At 35.5% G+C, this 22,917-nt stretch overlaps 1 protein-coding gene across 2 annotated transcripts in view; it reads left to right on the top strand.

The window, feature by feature from the left end:
• The window catches only part of ABCA9 (ATP-binding cassette, sub-family A (ABC1), member 9), a 78,849-nt gene that overhangs the window by 19,875 nt on the left and 36,057 nt on the right, over positions 1–22,917 (top strand). For both annotated transcript variants that reach the window (XM_011933359.1, XM_011933433.1), the window contains 13 exons: positions 5,842–5,983; positions 6,216–6,401; positions 7,770–7,917; positions 9,363–9,531; positions 12,399–12,457; positions 12,977–13,087; positions 13,813–13,988; positions 14,183–14,302; positions 14,518–14,656; positions 15,162–15,252; positions 17,291–17,430; positions 19,728–19,847; positions 21,087–21,285. In XM_011933359.1, the coding sequence (XP_011788749.1) occupies positions 5,842–5,983; positions 6,216–6,401; positions 7,770–7,917; positions 9,363–9,531; positions 12,399–12,457; positions 12,977–13,087; positions 13,813–13,988; positions 14,183–14,302; positions 14,518–14,656; positions 15,162–15,252; positions 17,291–17,430; positions 19,728–19,847; positions 21,087–21,285 (1,800 nt within the window). The remainder of the gene's footprint in view (positions 1–5,841; positions 5,984–6,215; positions 6,402–7,769; positions 7,918–9,362; positions 9,532–12,398; positions 12,458–12,976; positions 13,088–13,812; positions 13,989–14,182; positions 14,303–14,517; positions 14,657–15,161; positions 15,253–17,290; positions 17,431–19,727; positions 19,848–21,086; positions 21,286–22,917) is intronic.

Below are 22,917 nucleotides of genomic sequence, written 5' to 3'. Positions count from 1 at the left end.
CTTTTAGTAGAGACAGAGTTTCACTATGTTGGCCAGGCTGGTCTCAAACTCCTGACCTCAAGTGATCCACCTGCCTCGGCCTCCTAAAGTGCTGGGATTATAGGCATGAGCCGCCACCCAGCCTGTTTTTTAAAAAATGATATACAAAGAATTAGAGAAAAATAACCAAGATGACTTTAAAAATAATAATCCAGTGAGAAAGGATTAAAAATCAGGGCAGTTTTTTTCCTCTCGTAAGAAAAGCCTGAGGCATTTTACTTGTACAGCATTTAAGTGGAACTAAGGAGAGTTTGTAGAATATAGATGAACAATTTCAGATGAATAAAAGTGTACTGTGCAAAGGGAGTTATTACAATTAGCCATTAAAAATAAGTCATCCAAAAACATGATGGCATTTTCTACTTCAAATAAAACCAACTGTTCATTGTGGACACATTATAAGCCAGTTGCCATGTTAAACCCATAAAATAAATAATTTCATTTATTTTTCCTGTTTTCCACCAGAGAAAACTGAAGTTTGAAGAGATTAAATAACTACCTCTCAGGATTGTATAGTTAAAATGTAGCAGGAGGAACTGGAACTAACTCAGATCTGTGATTAGAAAGCTTTTTTCTCTTTCTCCTTTAAAGAACTTTCTTCCTGTTTACTTGGCATTGATAGCAAGGGAAAAGATATCTTCATATTCGTCTACATGTCTGTATCTATCTATGTCCTGTGGGTATGTATAAATGTGTATCTGTATCTAATTATCTATACTGGGGATTGGTAATCTATCAGCTGTTTTTGTACAATTTGCAAATTATGAATTTCTTTTACATTTTTAAATTATACTTTAAGTTCTGGGATGCATGTGCAGAATGTGCAGGTTTGTTACATAGGTATACATGTTCCATGGTGGTTTGCTGCAACCATCAACCTGTCATCTAGGTTTTAAGCCCCACATGCATTAGGTATTTCTCCTAATGCTATCCCTCCCCTTGCTCCCTACCCCCGACAGGCCCCAGTGTGTGATGTTCCCCTCCCTGTGCCCATATGTTCTCGTTGTTCAACTCTCACTTATGAGTGAGAACATGCGGTGTTTGGTTTTCTGTTCCTGTGTTAGTTTGCTGAGAATGATGGTTTCCAGCTTCGTCCATGTCTCTGCAAATGACGTGAACTAATTCTTTTTCATGGCTGCATATATTCCATGGTGAATATGTACCACATTTTTAAAATCCAGTCTAACATTGATGGGCATTTGGGTTGGTTCCAAGTCTTTGCCATTGTGAATAGTGCTGCAATAAACATACGGGTGCATGTGTCTTCATAGTAGAATGATTTATGATCCTTAGGGTATATACCCAGTAATGGGATGGCTGGGTCAAATGATATTTCTAGTTCTAGATCCTTGAGGAATCGCCACACTGTCTTCCATGATGGCTGAACTAATTTACATACATTCCCACCAACAGTGTAAAAGCATTCCTGTTTCTCCACATCCTCTCTAGCATCTGTCGTTTCTTGACTTTTTAATGATCACCATTGTAACTAGTGTGAGATGGTATCTCATAGTGGTTTTGATTTGTATTTCTCTAAAGACCAGTGATGATGAGCTTTTTTCATATGCTTGTTGGCTGCATAAATGTCTTCTTTTGAGAAGTGTCTGTTCATATCCTTTGCCCACTTTTTGATGGGTTGTTCGTTTTTTCTTGTAAATTTGTTTAAGTTCCTTGTAGATTCTGATAGTAGACCTTTGTCAGATGGATAGATTGCAAAAATTTTCTCTCATTCCATAGGTTGCCTGTTCACTCTGATGATAGTTTCTTTTGCTGTGCAGATGCTCTTTAGTTTGATTAGATCCTATTTGTCAATTTCGGCTTTTGTTGACATTGCTTTTGGCATTTTAGTCATGAAGTCTTTGCCTATGGCTATATCCTGAATGGTATTGTCTAGGCTTTCTTCTAGGGTTTTAAAGGTTTTAGATCTTATGTTTAAGTCTTTAATCCATCTTGAGTTAATTTTTGTATAAGGTGTAAGGAAGGGGTCCAGTTTCTGTTTTCTGCATATGGCTAGCTAGTTTTCCCAACATCATTTATTAAATAGGGAATTCTTTCCCGACTTATTGTTTTTGTCAGGTTTGTCAAAGATCAGATGGCTGTAGATGTGCAGTGTTATTTCTGAGGCCTCTGTCTGTTCCATTTGTCTATGTATCTGTTTTGGTACCCGTACCATGCTGTTTTAGTTACTGTGGCCTTGTAGTATAGTTTGAAGTCAGGTAGCATGATGCCTCCAGCTTTGTTCTTTTCGCCTAGGATTGTCTTGGCTATGTGGACTCTTGTTTGGTTTCATATGAAATTTAAAGTAGTTTTTTCTAATTCTGTGAAGAAAGTCAATGGTAGCTTGATGGGAATAGCATTGAATCTATAAATTACTTTGGTCCGATCTATGAAATTTAAAGTAGTTTTTTCTAATTCTGTGAAGAAAGTCAATGGTAGCTTGATGGGAATAGCATTGAATCTATAAATTACTTTGGACCGTATGGCCATTTTCACAATGTTGATTTTTTCCTATCCATGAGCATGGGATGTTTTTCCATTTGTTTGTGTCCTCTTTTATTTCCTTGAGCAGTTATTTGTATTTCTCCTTGAAGAGGTCCTTCATGTCCCTTGTAACTTGCATTCCTAGGTATTTTATTATCCTTGTAGCAGTTGTGAATGGGAGTTCACTAATGATTTGGCTCTCTGTCTATTATTGGTATATAAGAATGCTTATGATTTTTGCACATTGATTTTGTATCCTGAGACTTTGCTGAAGTTACTTACAAACTTAAGGAGTTTTTGGACTGAGATGATGGGGATTTCTAAATATAAAATCATGTCATCTGCAAAGAGACAATTTGACTTCCTCTCTTCCTATTTGAATACCTTTTATTTCTTTTTTTTGCCTAATTGTGCTGGCCAGAACTTCCAATACTATGCTGAATAGGAGTGGTGAGAGAGGGCTTCCTTCTCTTGTGCTGGTTTTCAAAGAGAATGCTTCCAGCTTTTGCCCATTCAGTATAATATTGGCTATGGATCTGTCATAAATGGCTCTTATTATTTTGAGATATGTTGCATAAATACCTAGTTTATTGAGTGTTTTTAGCATGAAGGGATATTGACTTTTGTTGAAGGTAATTTCTCCACCTTCTGAGATAATCATGTGGTTTTTGTGGCTGGTTCTGTTTATATGATGGATTACATTTATTGATTTGTGTATGTTGAACCATCCTTGCATCCTAGGGATGAAGCCAAGTTGATCATGGTGGATAAGCTTTTTGATGTGCTGCTGGATTCAGTTTGCCAGTATTTCATTGAGGATTTTTGCATCAATGTTCATCAGGGATATTGGCCTGAAATTTTCTTTTTTTATTGTGTCTCTGCCAGGTTTTGGTATCAGGATGATACTGGTCTCATAAAATGAGTTAGGGAGGAGTCCCTCGTTTTCTATTGTTTGAAATAGTTTCAGAATGAATGGTACCAGTTCCCCTTTGTACGTCTGGTAGAATTCAGCTGTGAATCTGTCTGGTCCTGGGCTTTGTTTTGGTTGGTAGGCTATTAATTACTGCCTCAATTTCAGAACTTGTTATTGGTCAATTCAGGGATTCGACTTCTTCCTTGTTTAGTATTGGGAGGTTGTAGGTGTCCAGGAATTTATCCATTTCTTCTAGATTTTCTAGTTTATTTGCATAGAGGTGTTTATAGTATTCTCTGATCGTAGTTTGTACTTCTGTGGGGTCAGTGGTGATATCCCCTTTATCATTTTTTGTTGTGTCTATTTGATTTTTCTCTCTTTTATTCTTTATTAGTCTGGCTAGAAGTCTGTCTATTTTGATAATCTTTTAAAAAAAACCAGCTCCTGGATTCATTGATTTTTTTTTTTTTGAAGGTTTTTTTCATGTCTCTATCTCCTTCAGTTCTGCTCTGATCTTAGTTATTTCTTGTCTCCTGCTAGCTTTTGAATTTGTTTGCTCTTGCTTCTCCAGTTCTTTTAATTGTGATGTTAGGGTGTCAATTTTAGATCTTTCCCACTTTCTCCTGTGGGCATTTAGTGCTATTAATTTTCCTCTAAACCCTGCTTTAGCTGTCCCAGAGATTCTGGTATGTTGTGTCTTTGTTCTCATTGATTTCAAAAATTTATTTGTTTCTGCCTTAATTTTGTCATTTACCCAGTAGTCATTCAGGAGCAGGTTGTTTAGTTTCCATGTAATTGTGCAGTTTTGAGTGAATTTCTTAATCCTGAGTTCTAATTTGATTGCACTGTGGTCTGAGAAACTGTTTGTTATGATTTCTATTCTTTTGCATTTGCTGAGGAGTGTTTTACTTCCAGTTATGTGGTTGATTTTAGAATAAATGCTAGTGGTGCTGAGAAGAATGTATATTCTGTTGATTTGGGGTGGAGAGTTCTATAGATGTCTATTAGGTCTACTTGGTCCAGAGCTGAGTTCAAGTCCTGAATATCCTTGTTAATTTTCTGTCACATTAATCTGTCTAATATTGACAGTGGGGTGTTAAAGTCTCCCACTATTATTGTGTCAGAGTCTAAGTGTCTTTGTAGGTCACTGAGAACTTGCTTTATGAATCTGGGTGCTCCTATTTTGGGTGCCTATATATTTAGGATACTTATCTCTTCTTGTTGCATTGATCCCTTTACCATTATGTAATGACCTTCTTTGTGTTTCCTGATCTTTGTTCGTTTAAAGTCTGTTTTATCAGAGGCTAGGATTCTAACCTCTGCTTTTTTTTTCTTTTTTCTTTTTTTTCTTTCCATTTACTTGGTATGTATCCTCCATTCCTTTATTTTGAGCCTATTTGTATCTTTGCACCTGAGATGGGTCTCTTGAATACAGCACATGAATGGGTGTTGACTCTTTACCCAATTTGGCAAATTGGATACTGGCATCTGTGTCTTTTAATTGGGGCATTTATCCCATTTACATTTAAGGTTAATATTGTTATGTGTGAATTTGATCCCGTCATCATGATGCTAGCTGGTTATTTTGCACATTAGTTGATGCAGTTTCTTCATAGCATTGTTGGTCTTTTTATTTTGGCGTGTTTTTGCAGTAGCTGGTATTGATTTTTTCTTTCTATATTTAGTGCTTCCTTCAGGAGCTCTTGTAAGGCATGCCTGGTGGTGACAAAATCCCTTAGCATTTGCTTGTCTGTAAAGGATTTTATTTCTCCTTCACTTATGAAGCTTAGTTTGGCTAGATGTCTTTTACATTTTTAAATGCTTGGGAAAAAATTCAATGAACAATAATATTTTGTGGCATATGAAAATATACATGAAATTCAAATTTTGTTGTCCATAAATACATTTTATTGAAACACAGCCATACATCACTAACATATTGTTTATGACTGTGTTTGTGCCACAATGGCAACAGAAACTGTACAGCCTGCAAAGCTGAAAATATTCACAATGTGGCTATTTAGAAAAAAGTGCTGAACCCTGCTTCACTATTTACATTTTTTGTCCATATTGTTTATACAATAACTTTACTGAAAAAACTTGTCCAGAGCTGAGAAATCATCATAGATGTCTTCCCAGGAAAGCTCTCTCTGGAAACCTCTCCCTGTGACATCCGTTGTATCACCCAACTTTACTTAATTTGCAATTAGCTATCTATTTTGCCTCTCTACTTGTTTATTGCATACCTTCTCTTATATTATGTGACCTTGAGGGTAGGAGATAAGTTAGCTATTGCATTTTCTTTACCCTTGATAAATGGTGAGCTTCACAAATCATTTGTTGAATAAATGATTCAAGGAAGTGATGAAGTAACAACATTCTAACTGACTGCTTTGTTTCTCTGCTAGGCTTTCCTGGGGTTTGATGTATGCTGGCTTCATCCTTATCATGGCCACTTTAATGGCTCTTATTGTAAAATCTGCACAAATTGTTGTCCTGACTGGTTTTGTGATGGTCTTCACCCTCTTTCTCCTCTATGGCCTGTCTTTGGTGAGTTGGTGAATTTCATCTCAGTCTTTTTTTCTCTTTCTCTCTCTCTGCTGCCAATCATTTATCACTAATTCTGGTCTCACTTCTTTTGTTCTCTTTGTAGTATTTGCATGAGACAGTGTCTGGGGTGGAAAACTGATAAAATATACTTTTATAATATAAAATTCCTTTTTTGTGCTACTAATGGTTCTCACAGAATTATATACCAGCTGAAGTTTTTCTCTTTTCTCAGATAACTTTAGCTTTCCTGATGAGTGTCTTGATAAAGAAACCTTTCCTTACGGGCTTGGTTGTTTTTCTCCTTATCGTCTTTTGGGGGATCCTGGGATTCACAGCATTGTATACACATCTTCCTGCATTTTTGGAATGGACTTTGTGTCTTCTTAGCCCCTTTGCCTTCACTGTTGGGATGGCCCAGGTAAGAGTTAAGGTAACGATTTCACTTTTTACAAACCATTCTACATAGATTCCCTCTTAATAATTCACGCAACATGCTCTAAGCATTCCATTCTATAACTTTTGTAAAAATAAACATTTATGAGACAGGAGTGACTTTAATTTTTCTCTCTTAGTGTAATTAGTTTCCCCATAAGTCACTAAATATAGGATCATACTCTTATTATTGAGGTGTTTCAGCTTCTACTTCTAATGGATTATCCCAAAGAACATTTGTCCCATTCAATGCTCAGGAAAATGACCCTTAATGTTATCAAAAGCATTTAAAAACCAGGAATTTGGAATAAATACATCTTTATTTTTTAATTGCTAATTTCTACATGAAACTGAACCTTGTCTCAGAAAAGTTACTTTTAGTTATGATATCATAACTATAAAATGCTAAATGAAAAGTTATGCTAGATATAAACTCATTGTCTCCTACGGCAGTCTAGTTAAGACATTATTCTTCTGTCTTCTGCCCAGCTACTGAAATATTTTACTACTTCATGTTTTTACTCTGAAATGGGCTTCCTTGTTGAGAATTCCCTCCTTTTTTCTCATTCTAAGTTCAATAAAGTCCTATTGCAGCACTGTTTGTAATAAGATTGAAAACAATGTAAATGTCCATTGGTAGATTACTGGTTAAATAAATTATGGTCCATCCATACAATGAAAAATGTGCATCCATCAAAAAGAATTTTTAAAGACTGATGCTGTGACTTACACCTGTAAATCATAGCACTTTGGGAGGCTAAGACAGGTGGATCACTTGTGGCAGGAGTTCGAGACCACCGTGGGCAACATGATGAAACCCCATCTCTACAAAAAAAAAAAAAAATTAGCCAGTCATGGTGAGAGTGCATCTGTAGTCCTAGCTACTCTGGAGGGTGATGTGGGAGAATCACTTGGGTCCAGGAGGTTGAGCCTGCTGTGAGCTGAAATAGCACCACTGCACTCCAGACAGGGTAACAGAGTGAGACTGTCTCAAAAAACAAATGAACAAACAAAAAAGAACTTAAAAACACTTCTTGTACTGACATAGAGAGTTCTGTAAACTATATTAGGTCCTGCTCAAATATCACCTTTCCTGAGTTTGTACTTCCTCCTAGAAGATGTATCTGGGGCTGCCTGTGGGTTTCTTAGTACTCAGTACTAACTTCCATTCATTTCCCAAATTGACATCACTTCATTGCTATTAAAATTATCTTCTATAATAGTAGACAGAGCTCTGTAGAGACAAGATTAATTTTATTTATCTTTGCAAACCCAGTTGTAGCAGAAATAAGACAATAATAATTCTTAATGCCATATTAATTCTTTTAAAATTCGCTGTATCTTTTTTTTTCAGCTTATACATTTGGACTATGATGTGAATTCTAATGCCCTTTTGGATTCTTCACACAATCCATACCTAATTATAGCTACTCTTTTCATGTTGGTTTTTGACACCCTTCTGTATTTGGCATTGACATTATATTTTGACAAAATTTTGCCCAGTAAGTACTAATGTGGCTATAACTTAACACAATTTCAGTAATTGCATGTCTTCAAAATAACTCTACATTGTACTAAATAAAAATTAGCAAGCAGTTTTTCAAAATTTCTACAACAAGCCTAATGATATTCTGTAGTTTGTTTATAGAATCACTTTCTAAGACTTGGCTCTGCTATAACACTCCAGGGTGTTTCTTTTTGAAAAGAAACACTTGCGAGAGATTATGGATAATTAATTATACTATTAGTGTTTGTATCAGAACTTGATGAAGAATGCTGGTGCTTGATACTTGATCTTAGAAATCTTTAAGTGCTTTTTCTATTTAACTCATTTGATAGACAACAGCAGGTTGTTAGTAAAAATATTATAATTGCATAATCGATATACAATCTTTCCTTTCTTTGATACTTTTTTTTTTTTTTGAGAAGGAGCCTTGCTCTGTCGCCCAGGCTGTGGTGCAGTGGCATGATCTCAACTCACTGCAACCTCCGCCTTCTCTATTCAAGCGATTCTCATACCTCAGCCTGTTGAGCAGCTGGGACTACAGGCATGCACCACCATTCCTGGCTAATTTTTGTGTTTTCAGTAGGGATAGGGTTTCACCATGTTGACCAGGTTGTCTCGAACTCCTGACCTCAGGTGATCCGCCAGCCTCGGCCTCCCAAACTGATGGGATTACAGGTGTGAGCCACCATGCCACCCTTACGTACAATATTTTCTATAGAGAAACAAAATCTTTATCTGTGCATCTCTGGGGTTTGTCTGTAAATTCCTCATATATACTAGGTAAGTGCTAAGGAAGAGGCAGAAAGGGAAATTAGAAAATGAAGTGAAGGAAGGGACCTTCTAAATAGCTTATTCATCACATTTCTGGGAGTACTGATACAGAATAATGACTCGCTGATTATTTTAAAACCTCCCAAGTAAGAAATTTCAGAATGTATCATTAGTGTTATGATATTTATGATTATTCTTGGTGTATTGACCTTATCTGATCCACATGGAGGAAATCACAAGCAGGAGAATTGCTTGAACCCGGAAAGCAGAGGTTGTAGTGAGCCAGGATCATGCGTCTGGACTGCAGCCTGGGTGACAGAGCGAGACTCCATCTTAAAAAATAAAAAATAAAAAGGACACATAAGTACAGCTAGATAGAAAAATTGTTCCTAATTAGATTTAAATTCCTCCTGAGACATCTCTCTGCATTTTGAGAAGCTTTTTAGTTAGTTAACAATGCTACATGCTTCTCATGTTAAAAACGTCATATTAGCCATCTCCGTTATTTTCTCCTCACTGTTCTGTGTGTGTCAAAAGCACATTAAAACAGTAATACCTTAATACAATAATGTGAGTTCAGGTTTAATGTCAAAAGGGCTGCATGGATATGATGATGGAATCCTTGAAGTGATGACTGACCCAGTATTCATTTGCCTCCTGCTCACATAGCTGAATATAGACATCGATGTTCTCCCTTGTTTTTCCTGAAATCCTGTTTTTGGTTTCAACACGGAAGGGCTAATCATGTGGTCCTTGAGAATGAAACAGATTCTGATCCTACACCTGATGACTCTTTTGAACCAGCGTCTCCAGAATTCTGTGGGAAAGAAGCCATCAGGTAACCACTAAATTACTTGAAGCCACAAATGGAGAACAGGCAAGACCAGGGATCTGTCAGGCAGCACACTAGGAGCAAAGATTGCCTTCTGTGCCCTCTATATCCACCTACATCCAGCCTGCTGCACTCATCAAAGGCTACACTCATTGTTCATAGTACACTATTTTCTCACATTCTCAGCATTTACATTTACTAATATTTCATGATATAGTAACAACCGTCCACAAGTAAATAATTTTTGAATTTCCATTTTCCATATTATCTTTCTCATTTCTCCTCTTTGTGTTTTTCTCCCCTCGGTTGTTCTCTTTGTGACAAACACTGCCATTGTCTCCCTTGCTTTTATTCTCACCCCCCCTTTTTTGTTAATTCACTTTGTCCCTCTCATCTTCCCTTCCTGGCTTATAATTAGATGAGGAGAAAAAGGCAAGCGATGCAGGCATGGGAAGAGGACACTCCAGAGAGATGAGAAGGAAACATGAGAAGTCAGGACTGTTAGTTTCATGGCTATCTTCCCTCTTAGATGATGGACGTGCTTTATTCAATTCTGGTTGCTTTGATTTCCAAACAGCTAGAAATCTCTAATATTACCCCAGATCTTTGCTCAAATTTCGTTCATAATTCAATGTTGTATTAATCTCACTCCTCAAGAATATCTTTCTGATATATCTCTTTCAGTAATATTTTAACTCAGAACATTTATGATACAGTCTCTGAACACAGGTCCAATATGAACATACAACAAAGAGCAGTATTTGCTCATTCCTTATGAGCATGTAAACATAGCAATGTTTTCAAGAATCATGGTATCTTTCTAAGCTGGAACTCTAAGTTTTATGTTCTTTCCAGTGCCTATATCAGAATTAGATCCTATCAGAGAGATCATAGAAAGCCTTGAATGATGAAATAAGGGGTTTTCATTTACCCAGTGGGCAAGGAGGAGGGTATTGAAGATTTGTGAATCGAGGGTAATAAGACAAGTCTTTTGGTCTAGAAAAATTATCCGCAGCAACGGGTGGAGATTGGAAGCAGGGTCTCACATAGCTGATGGTTAGGAAAGTGTAGGAGATTTTATCTGTGGCACAGCTGCTCAAGACTGCCAGTCCTGCATCATTACTGTGGCTGGCGCTACATCCAACAGACCAGTGTACAGAGTTCTGAAGCCTGCACCATTCTGTCCCAGAGGTCGAGCCAGTTGGACTCATAATCGCCTCTCAGTAGAGAAGGCAGAAAAGTGAAATGTCAATTAACAGGTATTATTATACCAACCACAGAGTAGATTCTACCTAATCTATAATCTACTATCTAAACATGAAAGTTAAATGTTATCAAAATGTATGGAAAAAATCTATAGTTTCTATTGCTTAGATGAAATGAAGGAATAAAGCAAGCTGATACCTATTATTGTCTCAAAAAGAAAAGATAGGGAAAAAGAGGCTAGGCAAAACCAAGCCACTTGCCCAAGGCCACAAAGTTTAAAGAGAAACAGTATTTGAATCCCTATGTGCTCAACTTGAAAGTCATTGCATCTGAATGCGCAGCCTCTTCAGTTACTTCCATATTTAACTGGATTGTACCTATTTGATAAATTGAATTATACCCCTCAAAATTTATACATTGAAACCCTAATCCTTGAAATGATGGTATTTGAAGATAAAGTGTTAGGAAGTAATTAGGGTTACATGAGATCATGAGGGTGGGGCCTTCCTGATGGAATTAGCGTATTTATAAGAAGAGGCACAAAAGAGCTTGCACTCTTTCCCTCTCTCTGCCATGTGATGACACAGCAAGAAGGCAGCTGTTTGCAAGTCAGGAAGAGAGCCCTCATCAGAAGCCAAATCTATTGATACCTTGATCTTGGAATTCCCATCCTTCAGAACTATAAGAAATAAATATGTATTCTTGGTATTTTGTTATAGCAGCCCAAGCAGGAGAAAGCAACCTACCTGCTGGTTTGTTGTGATAATGTAAGTAAAAATGTAGACAAAATGCTCTGGATCTGGCTTATAGTAAGTAATCTTTCAACTCACTTAAAATCTTTTTTCTTTTTTTTAACTTCTATTTTAAGTTCAAAAGTACATGTGCAGGTTCGTTACATAGGTAAAGTTGTGTCATGGGGGTTTGTTCTATAGATTATTTTATCACCTAGGTATTAAGCCTAGTACCCATTAGTTATTTTTCCTGATAAAATATTTTTCTATGCCCTCTTTTAAAAATCTTTCTCTGTTTTAAATCCTTTTCCTGGTCTTTTTCCTCCTCTCTCATCTTCTTTGGAAGTTTACTGGTTTCAAGTATTTTGTGTTCTGCTTACATTATCTTATTTATCTACAATCCAACTCTGTATGATAATTAATGTCATCCCCCTATCACTGCTGAATAACTGAACTCAATGAGTCTTGAGTAACAGCATTTATAACAGAGCTAGTGTGTAGCACAACTGGGACATCACCAGTTGTGAATCGTTTAATGATTAGATTCCAAAGCCTACTATTTCTATTATGGTGTGTTTCATCTCTTCTCTTTTCCACCATAGTATCTATTCACCATTGATTTTATCTTCAGCTTTCTTCATATCCAGTCATTTGTCACAATTCTTCTAACAATATATTTCCATGTGCTAGCTGTACCCTCCATATTTTAGCCTGTTCATTTTGGAAAGATCAGGGATTCTGCTTCTAATTAGGTACCCTGGGTTCTTCTGCCAGTGCCTGTGTGAACAAAGAGAATCCCCAGATTTTCTTAGAGGCTTTGAAAGAAAAGAATCCCAGATTTTCTTTGAGGCTTTGATTAAGCCTCAGAGACTTGACTTATCAATCCTCTGCACATTTTCACAATTCTCTGAAAACATTTCCCTCTTTTTTTTTCAGAATCAAAAATCTTAAAAAAGAATATGCAGGGAAGCATGAGAAAGTAGAAGCTTTGAGAGGTAACAAAATAATATTTTATTTAATGGGGCTGCTTGATTTAGTGGCTGCCTCACTGTTGTAACTTCTTGGTAGGGATTAAGCACAGATATTCTGCATATGTCTCTCCTTTATTTGAACACATTATGTTTCCTTCAATGTAAAAAATATATATATATAACAATTTTAAAAAGTAGGATGTATCATTAAAAATCATGTGGGTTTGAAAGATATATGATAATATTATGAAATTCTTTATTTTCAACTCCTCTTATTCTCCAGCTCTAAAACTCTTTATTTTAGTTAGCCTGTCTTTATTGATAAAACCACTTTTATCAAAAAATTAATTGCATAATAACATATTGACAATACTATCACTATAAAATGATGAAATACAGTTTTAAAAGAATTTTAAGATGAATTTTATTTTGAATATTGCTAGCTCAATCTATTCATGCTGCAAAATAATTACAAAAGTTTCAGAGACTGTAAAGTTGATATGTAGGCTCTGAGTGTAATTTTTTTTTTTTTAATCATGCCAGGTGTGGTATTTGACATATATGAAGGCCAGATCACTGCCCTCCTTGGTCACAGTGGAGCTGGAAAAACCACCCTGTTAAACATACTTAGTGGGCTGTCAGTTCCAACATCAGGTAAGAAGACAGTTATTCAAGGACAAATACCCGGGCAAACACATGAATATGCATTTAATTATTTAACTGGGGCCGGGCATGGTGGCTCACGCCTGTAATCCCAGCACTTTGGGAGGCCAAGGCGGGTGGATCGTTAGGTCAAGAGATGGAAACCATACTGGCCAACATGGTGAAACCCCGTCTCTACTAATAATACAAAAATTAACAGGCTATGGTGGCGGGCGCCTGTAAGTCCAGCTGCTCGGGAGACTGAGGCAGGAGAACCACTTGAACCCGGGAGGCGGAGGTTGCGGTGAGCCAAGATCACGCCACTGCACTCCAGCCTGGCGACAGAGCGAGACTCCATCTAAAAAAAAATTATTTAATTGGTTTCATTAATTCAATAGTTTCATTACCCATTATACCCAGGCATTTAAGAGAAAACTTTTAGAAGTTTCTCTTATTATTTTATTGAATTGTATTATACCTATTTAGAAAAATGTTGTTCATGTTTTAAATATGTCATAAGTAGTTTTATGATTATTCGGTTACTAAGTAGCATTCCAGCTAGATCAGATGTTATTGCGAATATTATTACATTTTTAACCAGTTCATTGCATATTCCTTACAAGTAAACAGTGTTGAAATGAATCTAAAAATTGGCATACAGTATTTTCCATTTTAAAAGATCTTCAGTGAAGCATGACACATTTTCCTGATGGTCATTCTCTGCCTTCTGCTTTCAGGTTCAGTCACTGTCTATAATCACACGCTTTCAGGAATGGCTGACATAGAAAATATCAGCAAGCTCACTGGATTTTGTCCACAATCCAATGTGCAATTTGGATTTCTCACCGTGAAAGAAAACCTCAGGCTGTTTGCTAAAATAAAAGGAATTTTGCCACACGAAGTGGAGAAAGAGGTATGTGAACATATTAGAGGTCACACAGCCATGAAAACGAGATTGTTTACCTAGAAAATGTTGTGCTAAGTTATTTCCACATAATTCCTCATCTAAATTTTAGGCAAAAAGGCCCTTTGTAAAGAACAGAAAAATGATAGTGCTTTTAAAATAAACTTCCTGGGTTTGGGACTAAATATTCCTTATTTGGTTAGGTACAACGCGTTGTACGGGACTTAGAAATGGAAAATATTCAAGACATCCTTGCTCAAAACTTAAGTGGTGGACAAAATAGGAAACTAACTTTTGGGATTGCCATTTTAGGAGATCCTCAGGTAAGTCAAACAAAGATTACTGGTGAAATCAGATTGAAGACTATAAAAGTATTTTATTAGGTCAAACAATTTGCAAATGATAAATATAAGAGAACGTCTAGGATGAAATATTAAGCACTAACAAATTTCTCCCAAATACTTTTTAAAGTATAGTGCTTTTTAAAAAGATCTTATCTGAAAGGGTGGAATTACTTTAGGACTTTCCTCCCGTCCAGGTTTTGCTATTGGATGAACCAACTGCTGGACTGGATCCTCTTTCGAGGCACCGAATATGGAATCTCCTGAAAGAGGGGAAATCAGACAGAGTAATTCTCTTCAGCACCCAGTTTATAGATGAGGCTGACATTCTGGCAGGTAATATTTTGTTTCCCTTATGTATCTTCATGAGAAGTTAGAGACAGTGTGGAATATGAACAGTTATGCTGCACAGCTGTGTCTCCCTGGAACTGCCATGACCCAAGACAGGAGAATTTTGCTCTTACTCATTTGTGGGTCTGCATCCCAGAGTACTTGGCCCCATGGAAATATTTTGAGTCCATTGCAGAGCAGCTCTCTGGTTGTAAAATACATATCACACTCTCTGAGATATAATTTGTTTTAGGCAGTCTTGATGTCAGTTTAACTGAAACAGATCCTTTAGATGTATAATTTTTCTCAATATGCTAGAGAATAAGTTGACTTAATTTATCAATCGAGCTGTTGGATGACCAAAAAAAAGTGGTTTACGTACGGCCAGAATTAGAATGTATCTATTTTAGTGTGTCATGCTGCTACAATACATCGTTAATGGATTTGCATTTTGTGAATAGTAAAGAAATAAGTCCTTTGTATAACTTATCTTTTGATTATTTCTAAATAGACAGGAAGGTGTTCATATCCAGTGGGAAGCTGAAATGTGCAGGCTCTTCTCTGTTCCTGAAGAAGAAATGGGGCATAGGCTACCATTTAAGGTACAGCTCTGAATGTTGGAGACATGTTGACACATGCTGAAAATGCTGGGGGCAGGTGGTATCAGCATCAATGGGTTAAAGCAGGCCCTATAACCACTAAGTTCATTTCAAGAGAGCTATGGTAGAACTAAGGCATAATTGCTTTGTTTTTTAGCTAGAACGCAGGATATATGAGATTATAGACATTGAGCATGCAAGGATGATTAATCTAGGTTTAAATAAATTTTTTTAAAAATATTTTCACAACATGTTGCCTGCTAAGAGTAATTTGTTGATATTCCGACGCTTTCTCTTCTCGTATTTCAGATGTTTACTTTTGTTCATCTTTACAGTTTCAATACCCTGTATTCTCCCTGACTTCATTTCTTTCCACCATCCTTTTGTGTTTTTCTTCTCTTACTGATAGTAATTATTATCATTGAGTAATGTCTACTACTTTTTAAGTATTGGCTATGTTTTAGGTACTTGCTAAGATATTTACATATAGAATATTCATATTATTGTATTCAATCCTCTAAATAACTCTAAGAAGATACTGTTGTTATTCCCCTTTGGCAAGTGAAAATACCACTTCAGATAGTTTTAATAATCTGCCAATTTCACACGACTTGTAAATGGTAGTCGTTGGATCAAAATTACAGGTGTGATATGAATGGCTTCCTGTATTTTGTGCTACAATGTTGATTTTTTTTAAAAAAATGATTCAAATAACTTCATCCTGATGGATAAATGGATCCCCCTGTTTTTTTTACTCAAAGTGCCTAATCTGATCAAATCTACCAGTCTATCATTACTACTTGTTACAAATCTACCAATCTATCATTATTACTTGTTACAATCTAATAGAATCAATACCCTCTATTGAATACTCGCTATTCTCTAAGTGTGTTTCATAGTTCAGTTGTCTTGTTTCTGCTTGAGGGAGGACATCTGTCAAATATGTTCTTCTTCTACCCATTTAACCATGTCCAAGTCTTAACCATTTCTGAAAGTATTTTCTGAATATTTTCTCCTTAACGAGTATCCTCTTTTCTGGAACCCTGAAAGCACTATTTTGACCAGTTGCCTTAGGCAACTTAATTAACTTCTTTGATCTTTAGGAACTTCATTTATGTAATAGTAGTAATAATACGTACTTTGCAGTTAAGGCTCAGAAACATTGAGTGAATGAATACTTGACAAGATGCAAAGTACTCAACTGAGTTAACTCAACTTCCTTCTCCCTCACATCTTCTGTCATACACTTCTTTATATTATTTATATGTTGTAAGCTTCTTTAGAGAAGGTACTGCATTCTTCCTATTTGGTATTCTTGATAGCACTTGTAAGTACTAGGCCTTGTAAGTACAGAATAGCCTTTTTTTCAAACTGATTTTTTAGGTTTCTATCATCAGTCAATTGTGATCTTCTCACCACTCTGTCACCTTAGCACCTTTTAGTGTATGTGATTAACAGTGGCTTTTCAAAAACCAAATAATTTCATGAGTAACTTTATATATTCTTAATAAAGACAGGCCAGATTTCACTTGAATAAATTTTGGACCCCAAAATGATAAAATTAGCTTTAGCAGAACCTGCATTAGCATGACATGGGGCCATATTCTTAATGACTGTATCACATTACCTCCGTTTTTTGTTTTCTCATGCTCAATTCTGAGTTTTGGCAGAACTCATACATTACTACAAAGGGAAGATTCAAGGTTGGGAGGTTGGGTTTTTGAGTAGATGCTGGCAAATTAAGCATTTCCCTTTACCTCACTCCAGGCAAGATCTGGCTTAATATCTCTTTTCTCCAAATAAGAGTCCTTGAGTTACCTCTTCCCACTCTAAGCATCCCTTACACTAATTCTTCTGCCATGTTGCATAGATTTAATGGTTTGGACTTTATTAGTAGCTTTACATCTTACTTTGTCCAGTAAACTATACATTGTTTTGTCTCATAAATATTAATAAAGTGACAAGCACATACTACATAATTAGGAAATTGTTTTAGAGACAGAGTTGGATAAAAATAACTTTTATTCTTTTTAAATGTTAGTTTGCATCTGAATGAAAGGTGTGATCCAGAGAGTATAACTTCACTGGTTAAGCAGCACATCTCTGATGCCAAATTGACAGCACAAAGTGAAGAAAAACTTGTATATATTTTGCCTTTGGAAAGGACAAACAAATTTCCAGGTAACAAAATGTAGAAACCACAGAATGATTTGGGAATGGTGTTATTAACAATAACAGTAGTGACAAGAATGATGGCTAGTTTTAATGCTTGCTAGATGAATGGCACAATGCATGCATTTACTCATTTAATATTCCCAACTCCAAGGTCACTTATAATATTACCCCCTAGTATTATCTCCATGTTACTTATGAGTAAATCAAGGCATGTAGATGTTAAATATGCTTCACATCACAATATGTGTAATTAAGAGGCACAGGCTAGCAGCAAGATAAAATTAGAAATATTTGGAAAATTTGTTTCAGGAATGAATGAGAGAGTGTGGTCAGGACAGGAACAGGTATGTAAATACAGTGGCAGACTATTGAAGAAGAGCTGAGAGAACTGTACACAATAAATAGGTTGTTTTAGAAACACCATCACATAATGATATAATTCAAGTTATTGAACATAACTTGGATTGGCCTGCATTCTGCCAAATACTCTAATTCACAACTTTGCTGCAAACACAGAAGCTTGGAGAACCACTGCTGTTATTACTTTTCCATGGTGTCTCCCAATGCATTGTTTCATTTCCTAAGCATTTTGAGGTAGACTGTTTTTTAAGTTTACTCTGTAAAAATGTGTTTGCCATATCAAGTTCAAGAAATTATACCAGGGCCATTGCTGCATGTATGAGTCAATAAGCATGACATAATCTTGGTCCATAAAGAAACACAGAACCAAACAATAAAGTGCAGAGATCAAAACTCAGTGCTAGAGCTAGACAGTCTAGATTCAAACACCAGCTATGCCATTATTAGCTCTATAATCCTTAACAGGTTGTAGTACTATTCTGTATCTCAATTTCCTTACTTGTGAAAAGAAAATTGAAATAGTACTCTAGGTTGTTATAAGTATTAAATGATTTAATACCTTCAAATTTATTAGAATATTAAATATAAATAAAGCACCTGGAATAATACCTGACATGTAGAACCTATGGTATTTCATCAGGTGTCAGAAACCCTCAACTACAGGATGTACCACTAAGAAAGAAACACAAAGAAATAATGCTGCCATTTAAAATATGATCTGCTCTCATTTAGGATCCATTATTATTTCAGATATATTAAAAGATGATGAAATATATCTCTTAGAATAAGTGAAATAATGGTTCACAATGCATACACAATGTCTTTGAGATATGTATCCTTATAAAAACAGAAATCTTTGTGAAGATCACACAGCAAAGTTTTAGCTGATTGCTCATTAAATGCATTCCAAAGGGGATGAGAAATTTGGAGAAAGACTGAACAACAATTAACCCTTAGGTAGACTTAAGGACTCATTAGAAATTTTGACTGCATCTCTATTTTTCTTTATCCAACACATAATTAAGATTGAAGTCTTTAATTTATCGCAATATTGAGTTAGTTTATCTTTTATCCACTTTTCAGTTTTCCTGAATTTTCACACGATGGTCAGAAGCTAAAAGAGAGCAAGAGAGAGACAGAGACTGAGAGAGAGGAGGTGCAAAGTTACATACCTATTTTGTCCTTTCAGAAGCTTTACATACTTATGGGCCAGACGCCATGGCCCATGTCTGTAGTTCCAGCACTTTGGGAAGCCGAGGCGGGCAGATCACTTGAGGTCCGGAGTTCAAGACCAGCTTGGCCAACATGGTGAAACTCCGCCTCTACTAAACACACACTCACACACACACACATAAAATTAGCCAGGCCTGGTGTTGCGTACCTGTAATCCCAGCTATGCAGGAGGCTGAAGCAGGAGAATCACTTGAGTGTGGGAGGTGCAGGTTGCAGTGAACTGAAATGGAGCCACTGCATTCCAGCCTGGACAGCAAAGTAATCTAGCAAAGAGTCTATTCTTAATTATTTCTATAAACATTAGTTCTTTTACATTTGTTATTATAACTCCCTAATAATCCCAACAAGAAAGCACAAATCTCTGTTCTCTGGAAAATATGTTTTAATTAGTTGAAATTTAGAATTAAACACTCCCTGTAATATAACAAAAATAAATTTTAAAAAATGTATTAAGTAAAATATAATTTTTTCAAAAAAACACATATGTAGTTTCCTAAGAATGAAAAAATAAATGTTTAGATTAGACTTTGATCTCAAAAAGACATGAAAAGTAACATACCATATGGATCATTTTAGAAATGAGAACATCTGTATCACAATTTTGTTTCTAGTTAGTACATTTGGCCTATCACCAATATTTTATATTTTTGAGAAATATGATTCTCATTATAAATTATATTCTTATAATCTGTTTTTGTGTCCACTTTTAGAACTTTACAGGGATCTCGATAGATGTTCTAACCAAGGCATTGAGGATTATGGTGTTTCCGTAACAACTTTGAATGAGGTGTTTCTGAAATTAGAAGGAAAATCAACTATTGATGAATCAGGTAACAAAAATTAAGAAAGAAAAAGAAAAAATAGAAAGAAAGAGAGAGAGAAAGAAAGAAAGAAAGAAAGAAAAAGAAAGAAAGAAAGAAAGAAAGAAAGAAAGAAAGAAAGAAAGAAAGAAAGAAAGAAAGAAAGAAAGAAAGAAAGAAAAAGAAAGAAAGAAAGAAAGAAAGAAAGAAAGAATTTTATTTTTGTGTGCAGTATTTTATCTTGAAAATATGTCCAAATTATGAGATTATATACTTTTGTTGGTGCTGTGATTCAGGCTTGTCTTGGGAAAACTTAGAGAAGAAATATATCTCTGTGGAATATAGCAATGTGTAACACTAGTTCCTTATGCAGCAAACAATAAATATATGGTATGATATTACCTGAACATACATTAGAGAAAAGAAAATTCACATTGACAATTATTTTTGTGGTAGCATTTCAATGACATTTGGGATTTAGTTGTTGCTTTTGGAAAGTTTGCTCTCTGCCTCATCTTTATTCCTTGGAAAGCATTCTGTCTTTTCTTTCTTATTGCTGCTAAGCTACTTTTTTTTACTGGTTCACTATCATCTTATGGTGTTTACTCTTTACCGTGATCTTTATTTTCATTTTTGCAATTTTCTGGGTGTCTTTTTGGATTGATCAAGTATTTTTCTTTAATCCTCCTTTTCCTCTTTTGTTCATTTTTGAAGTTATATACTTGTTACATTTTTCAGTGTTATACTTAACTTTTAATGTATGTATATGTTTTATAGCTTTCGAGAAGCCAGAGTTAGTCATTTTCTCTAGGCTTCTCCTCAAAACAGGTAACTTTTATCTTGCTTTTAACCATGGCTATATTTTAAAAATATCGTTTTTCCCATTTTTGTGTTCTTGAAGGGGAGCAGAGGGGTTCTATATATACTAACTCTCCTATCTTAGAAATACAAAGTGGTTTATCTTTTACAACAAATAGATTTCTTAATGAGTTTTTTTCATTGATTTCCTTAGAATAAATAAAGTCCTGTAAAGCTGCACACAGAAGATGTTTAAAATCAGTAAACACTAGATTTTCTTTTATTGTATCAATACTTTCTGCTTCTTTCCCATTTCTTCAATAGTTGCTCTAATGATGTCATACATTAGATTACTTGTATCTTGGCCCAAGAGGGTAACTTTGACACCTTTGTAGGAAAATTTATCACAGGAAAAGCTAAATAATGCACAACTAAAATGGCACTTTATAAAATACTGATCTTATGTTTTAGATATTGGAATTTGGGGACAGTTACAAACTGATGAGGCGAAAGATATAGGAAACCTTGTTGAGCTGGAACAAGTTTTGTCTTCCTTCCATGAAACAAGGAAAACAATCAGTGGCATGGCGCTCTGGAGGCAGCAGGTCTGTGCAATAGCAAAAGTTCGCTTCCTAAAGTTAAAGAACGAAAGAAAAAGCCTGTTGACTATGTGAGTATCTGAGTGTTTCAGATTTGTTTTGTCTGTGAACTAAAAATAAACTTGAGAGAGCAAAACATAAAAGAAACTCAAGTAAAATAAATTTCAGTAGATGCACATTGTCTTTTATACAAAGAAATCGTTTTTTAATTAAATAAACCATTGTTAATCATGTGGATATATAATTAAAACAGATAAGGGTTGGAATTGTTCTTTTTTTAAATTTCACACACATTTTGTTCTTACCAATGGGTTGAAGTAGTTCTTCAAAAGCACGTGGATATTAGTACTTAGGTCCCATCCTAAAGACCCATTTACTCTTTTCCCAAGGTATCAAAACCTGTAGCTGTCAGGATTCCCCAGGGAAATGAAACCAATAGGATATACATATATAAACACACTTATTTTAAGGAATTTCATTATGTAATTGTGAGGCCTGGCAAGTCTGAAATCCACAAGGCAGAATGTCAGGCTGGAAACTTGGGTTAGAGTTAATGTTGTAGTTGGAAGACTGGAAACTTAGGCATAATTTCCATGTTACAGTCTTGAGGCTCTGTAAAAGAGTCTGCCTTGGCTTCACGATCATATCTGGAACCCACTATAAGGTTCACATGTACCCCTAGAACTTCAGCCTCATCATCAGGAACACTCATTCACTGAGAATGTTCATTCATCCAAAAATATTAATGAGCACCTCTATGCAACACTCTATTATTAACTGATTATAACATATATCAAAAGAAATCAGACCTGACAGTCCACCCTTGAGGGTGATTAGACATACAGTAAACAATAGACAATCCTGTGAACTATGGCATTTAATAGGAGGGGGATTATGTCAAAATAGGAAGCTAAGGGAGATTTTGAAGAAGAGAGAAGAGAATAGAAATTCAGGCTGAGGGAGTAGTACTGAGTATAGGGATACATGAGAAATCTAAAGAACTATTAATCTGAGTTAATTGCAACATATAGTGTATGAAAAAGTAAAAATATTTTTGAAATATATTCATAGAGCTAAAGAGTTTGCATTTTATGAATACTAAGGAACTATTAAGATTTTATTTTTTATTTTCAATAGGTCATTGATGTAATTTCAACAAAATGTTAAGAAGCTTAATTGGGTAATTGTGCAAAATTGTTTGGTGATAGTAGAATTTGGAGACAATGAAAACAAACATTTAGAACAATATTGAAAAGAGTCAGGAAGGATTTAATAAAAGCCCAACTTAAGAAGAGGAAAAAAGAACAAGGTTTGGAGGCAAGCGATAAGGATGCTATGATAGATATGAATTTCCAAATATTAGAAAAGAAATTTAAGGGAGATAAATGGGTGGAAAATTATTGAGCCCTGGTGCCCAGGCGAATGAGAAAATGCTGTAATTTACAGAAATTGGTAACAGGATGGGATAAAGTTCAGAGTGTAGTAAGTATGCGTGTTAGTGATATGCCAATTTCAATAGTGCAGAAAAAGAAAGAAATGCATAACTGAAATAAGGCAATGAGGTAGGGATTGGAAAGAGAGATTTAAGAGTCATAATCCACAGACTTCATAAACCTGAAGCCAAGCTGTCCTACTTGGCACTTGAGAGAGAGCAAAAGACTAAAGGTAGATACATATGACCCATCTCATTTTAGAAACAAGAA

This window comes from Colobus angolensis, unplaced genomic scaffold, assembly GCF_000951035.1.
Source record: "Colobus angolensis palliatus isolate OR3802 unplaced genomic scaffold, Cang.pa_1.0 Scaffold1, whole genome shotgun sequence".
Classification (NCBI taxonomy): domain Eukaryota; kingdom Metazoa; phylum Chordata; class Mammalia; order Primates; family Cercopithecidae; genus Colobus; species Colobus angolensis.
The sequence above is the reverse complement of the archived record's forward strand: the minus strand, read 5'-3'. Positions and strand labels throughout refer to the sequence as shown.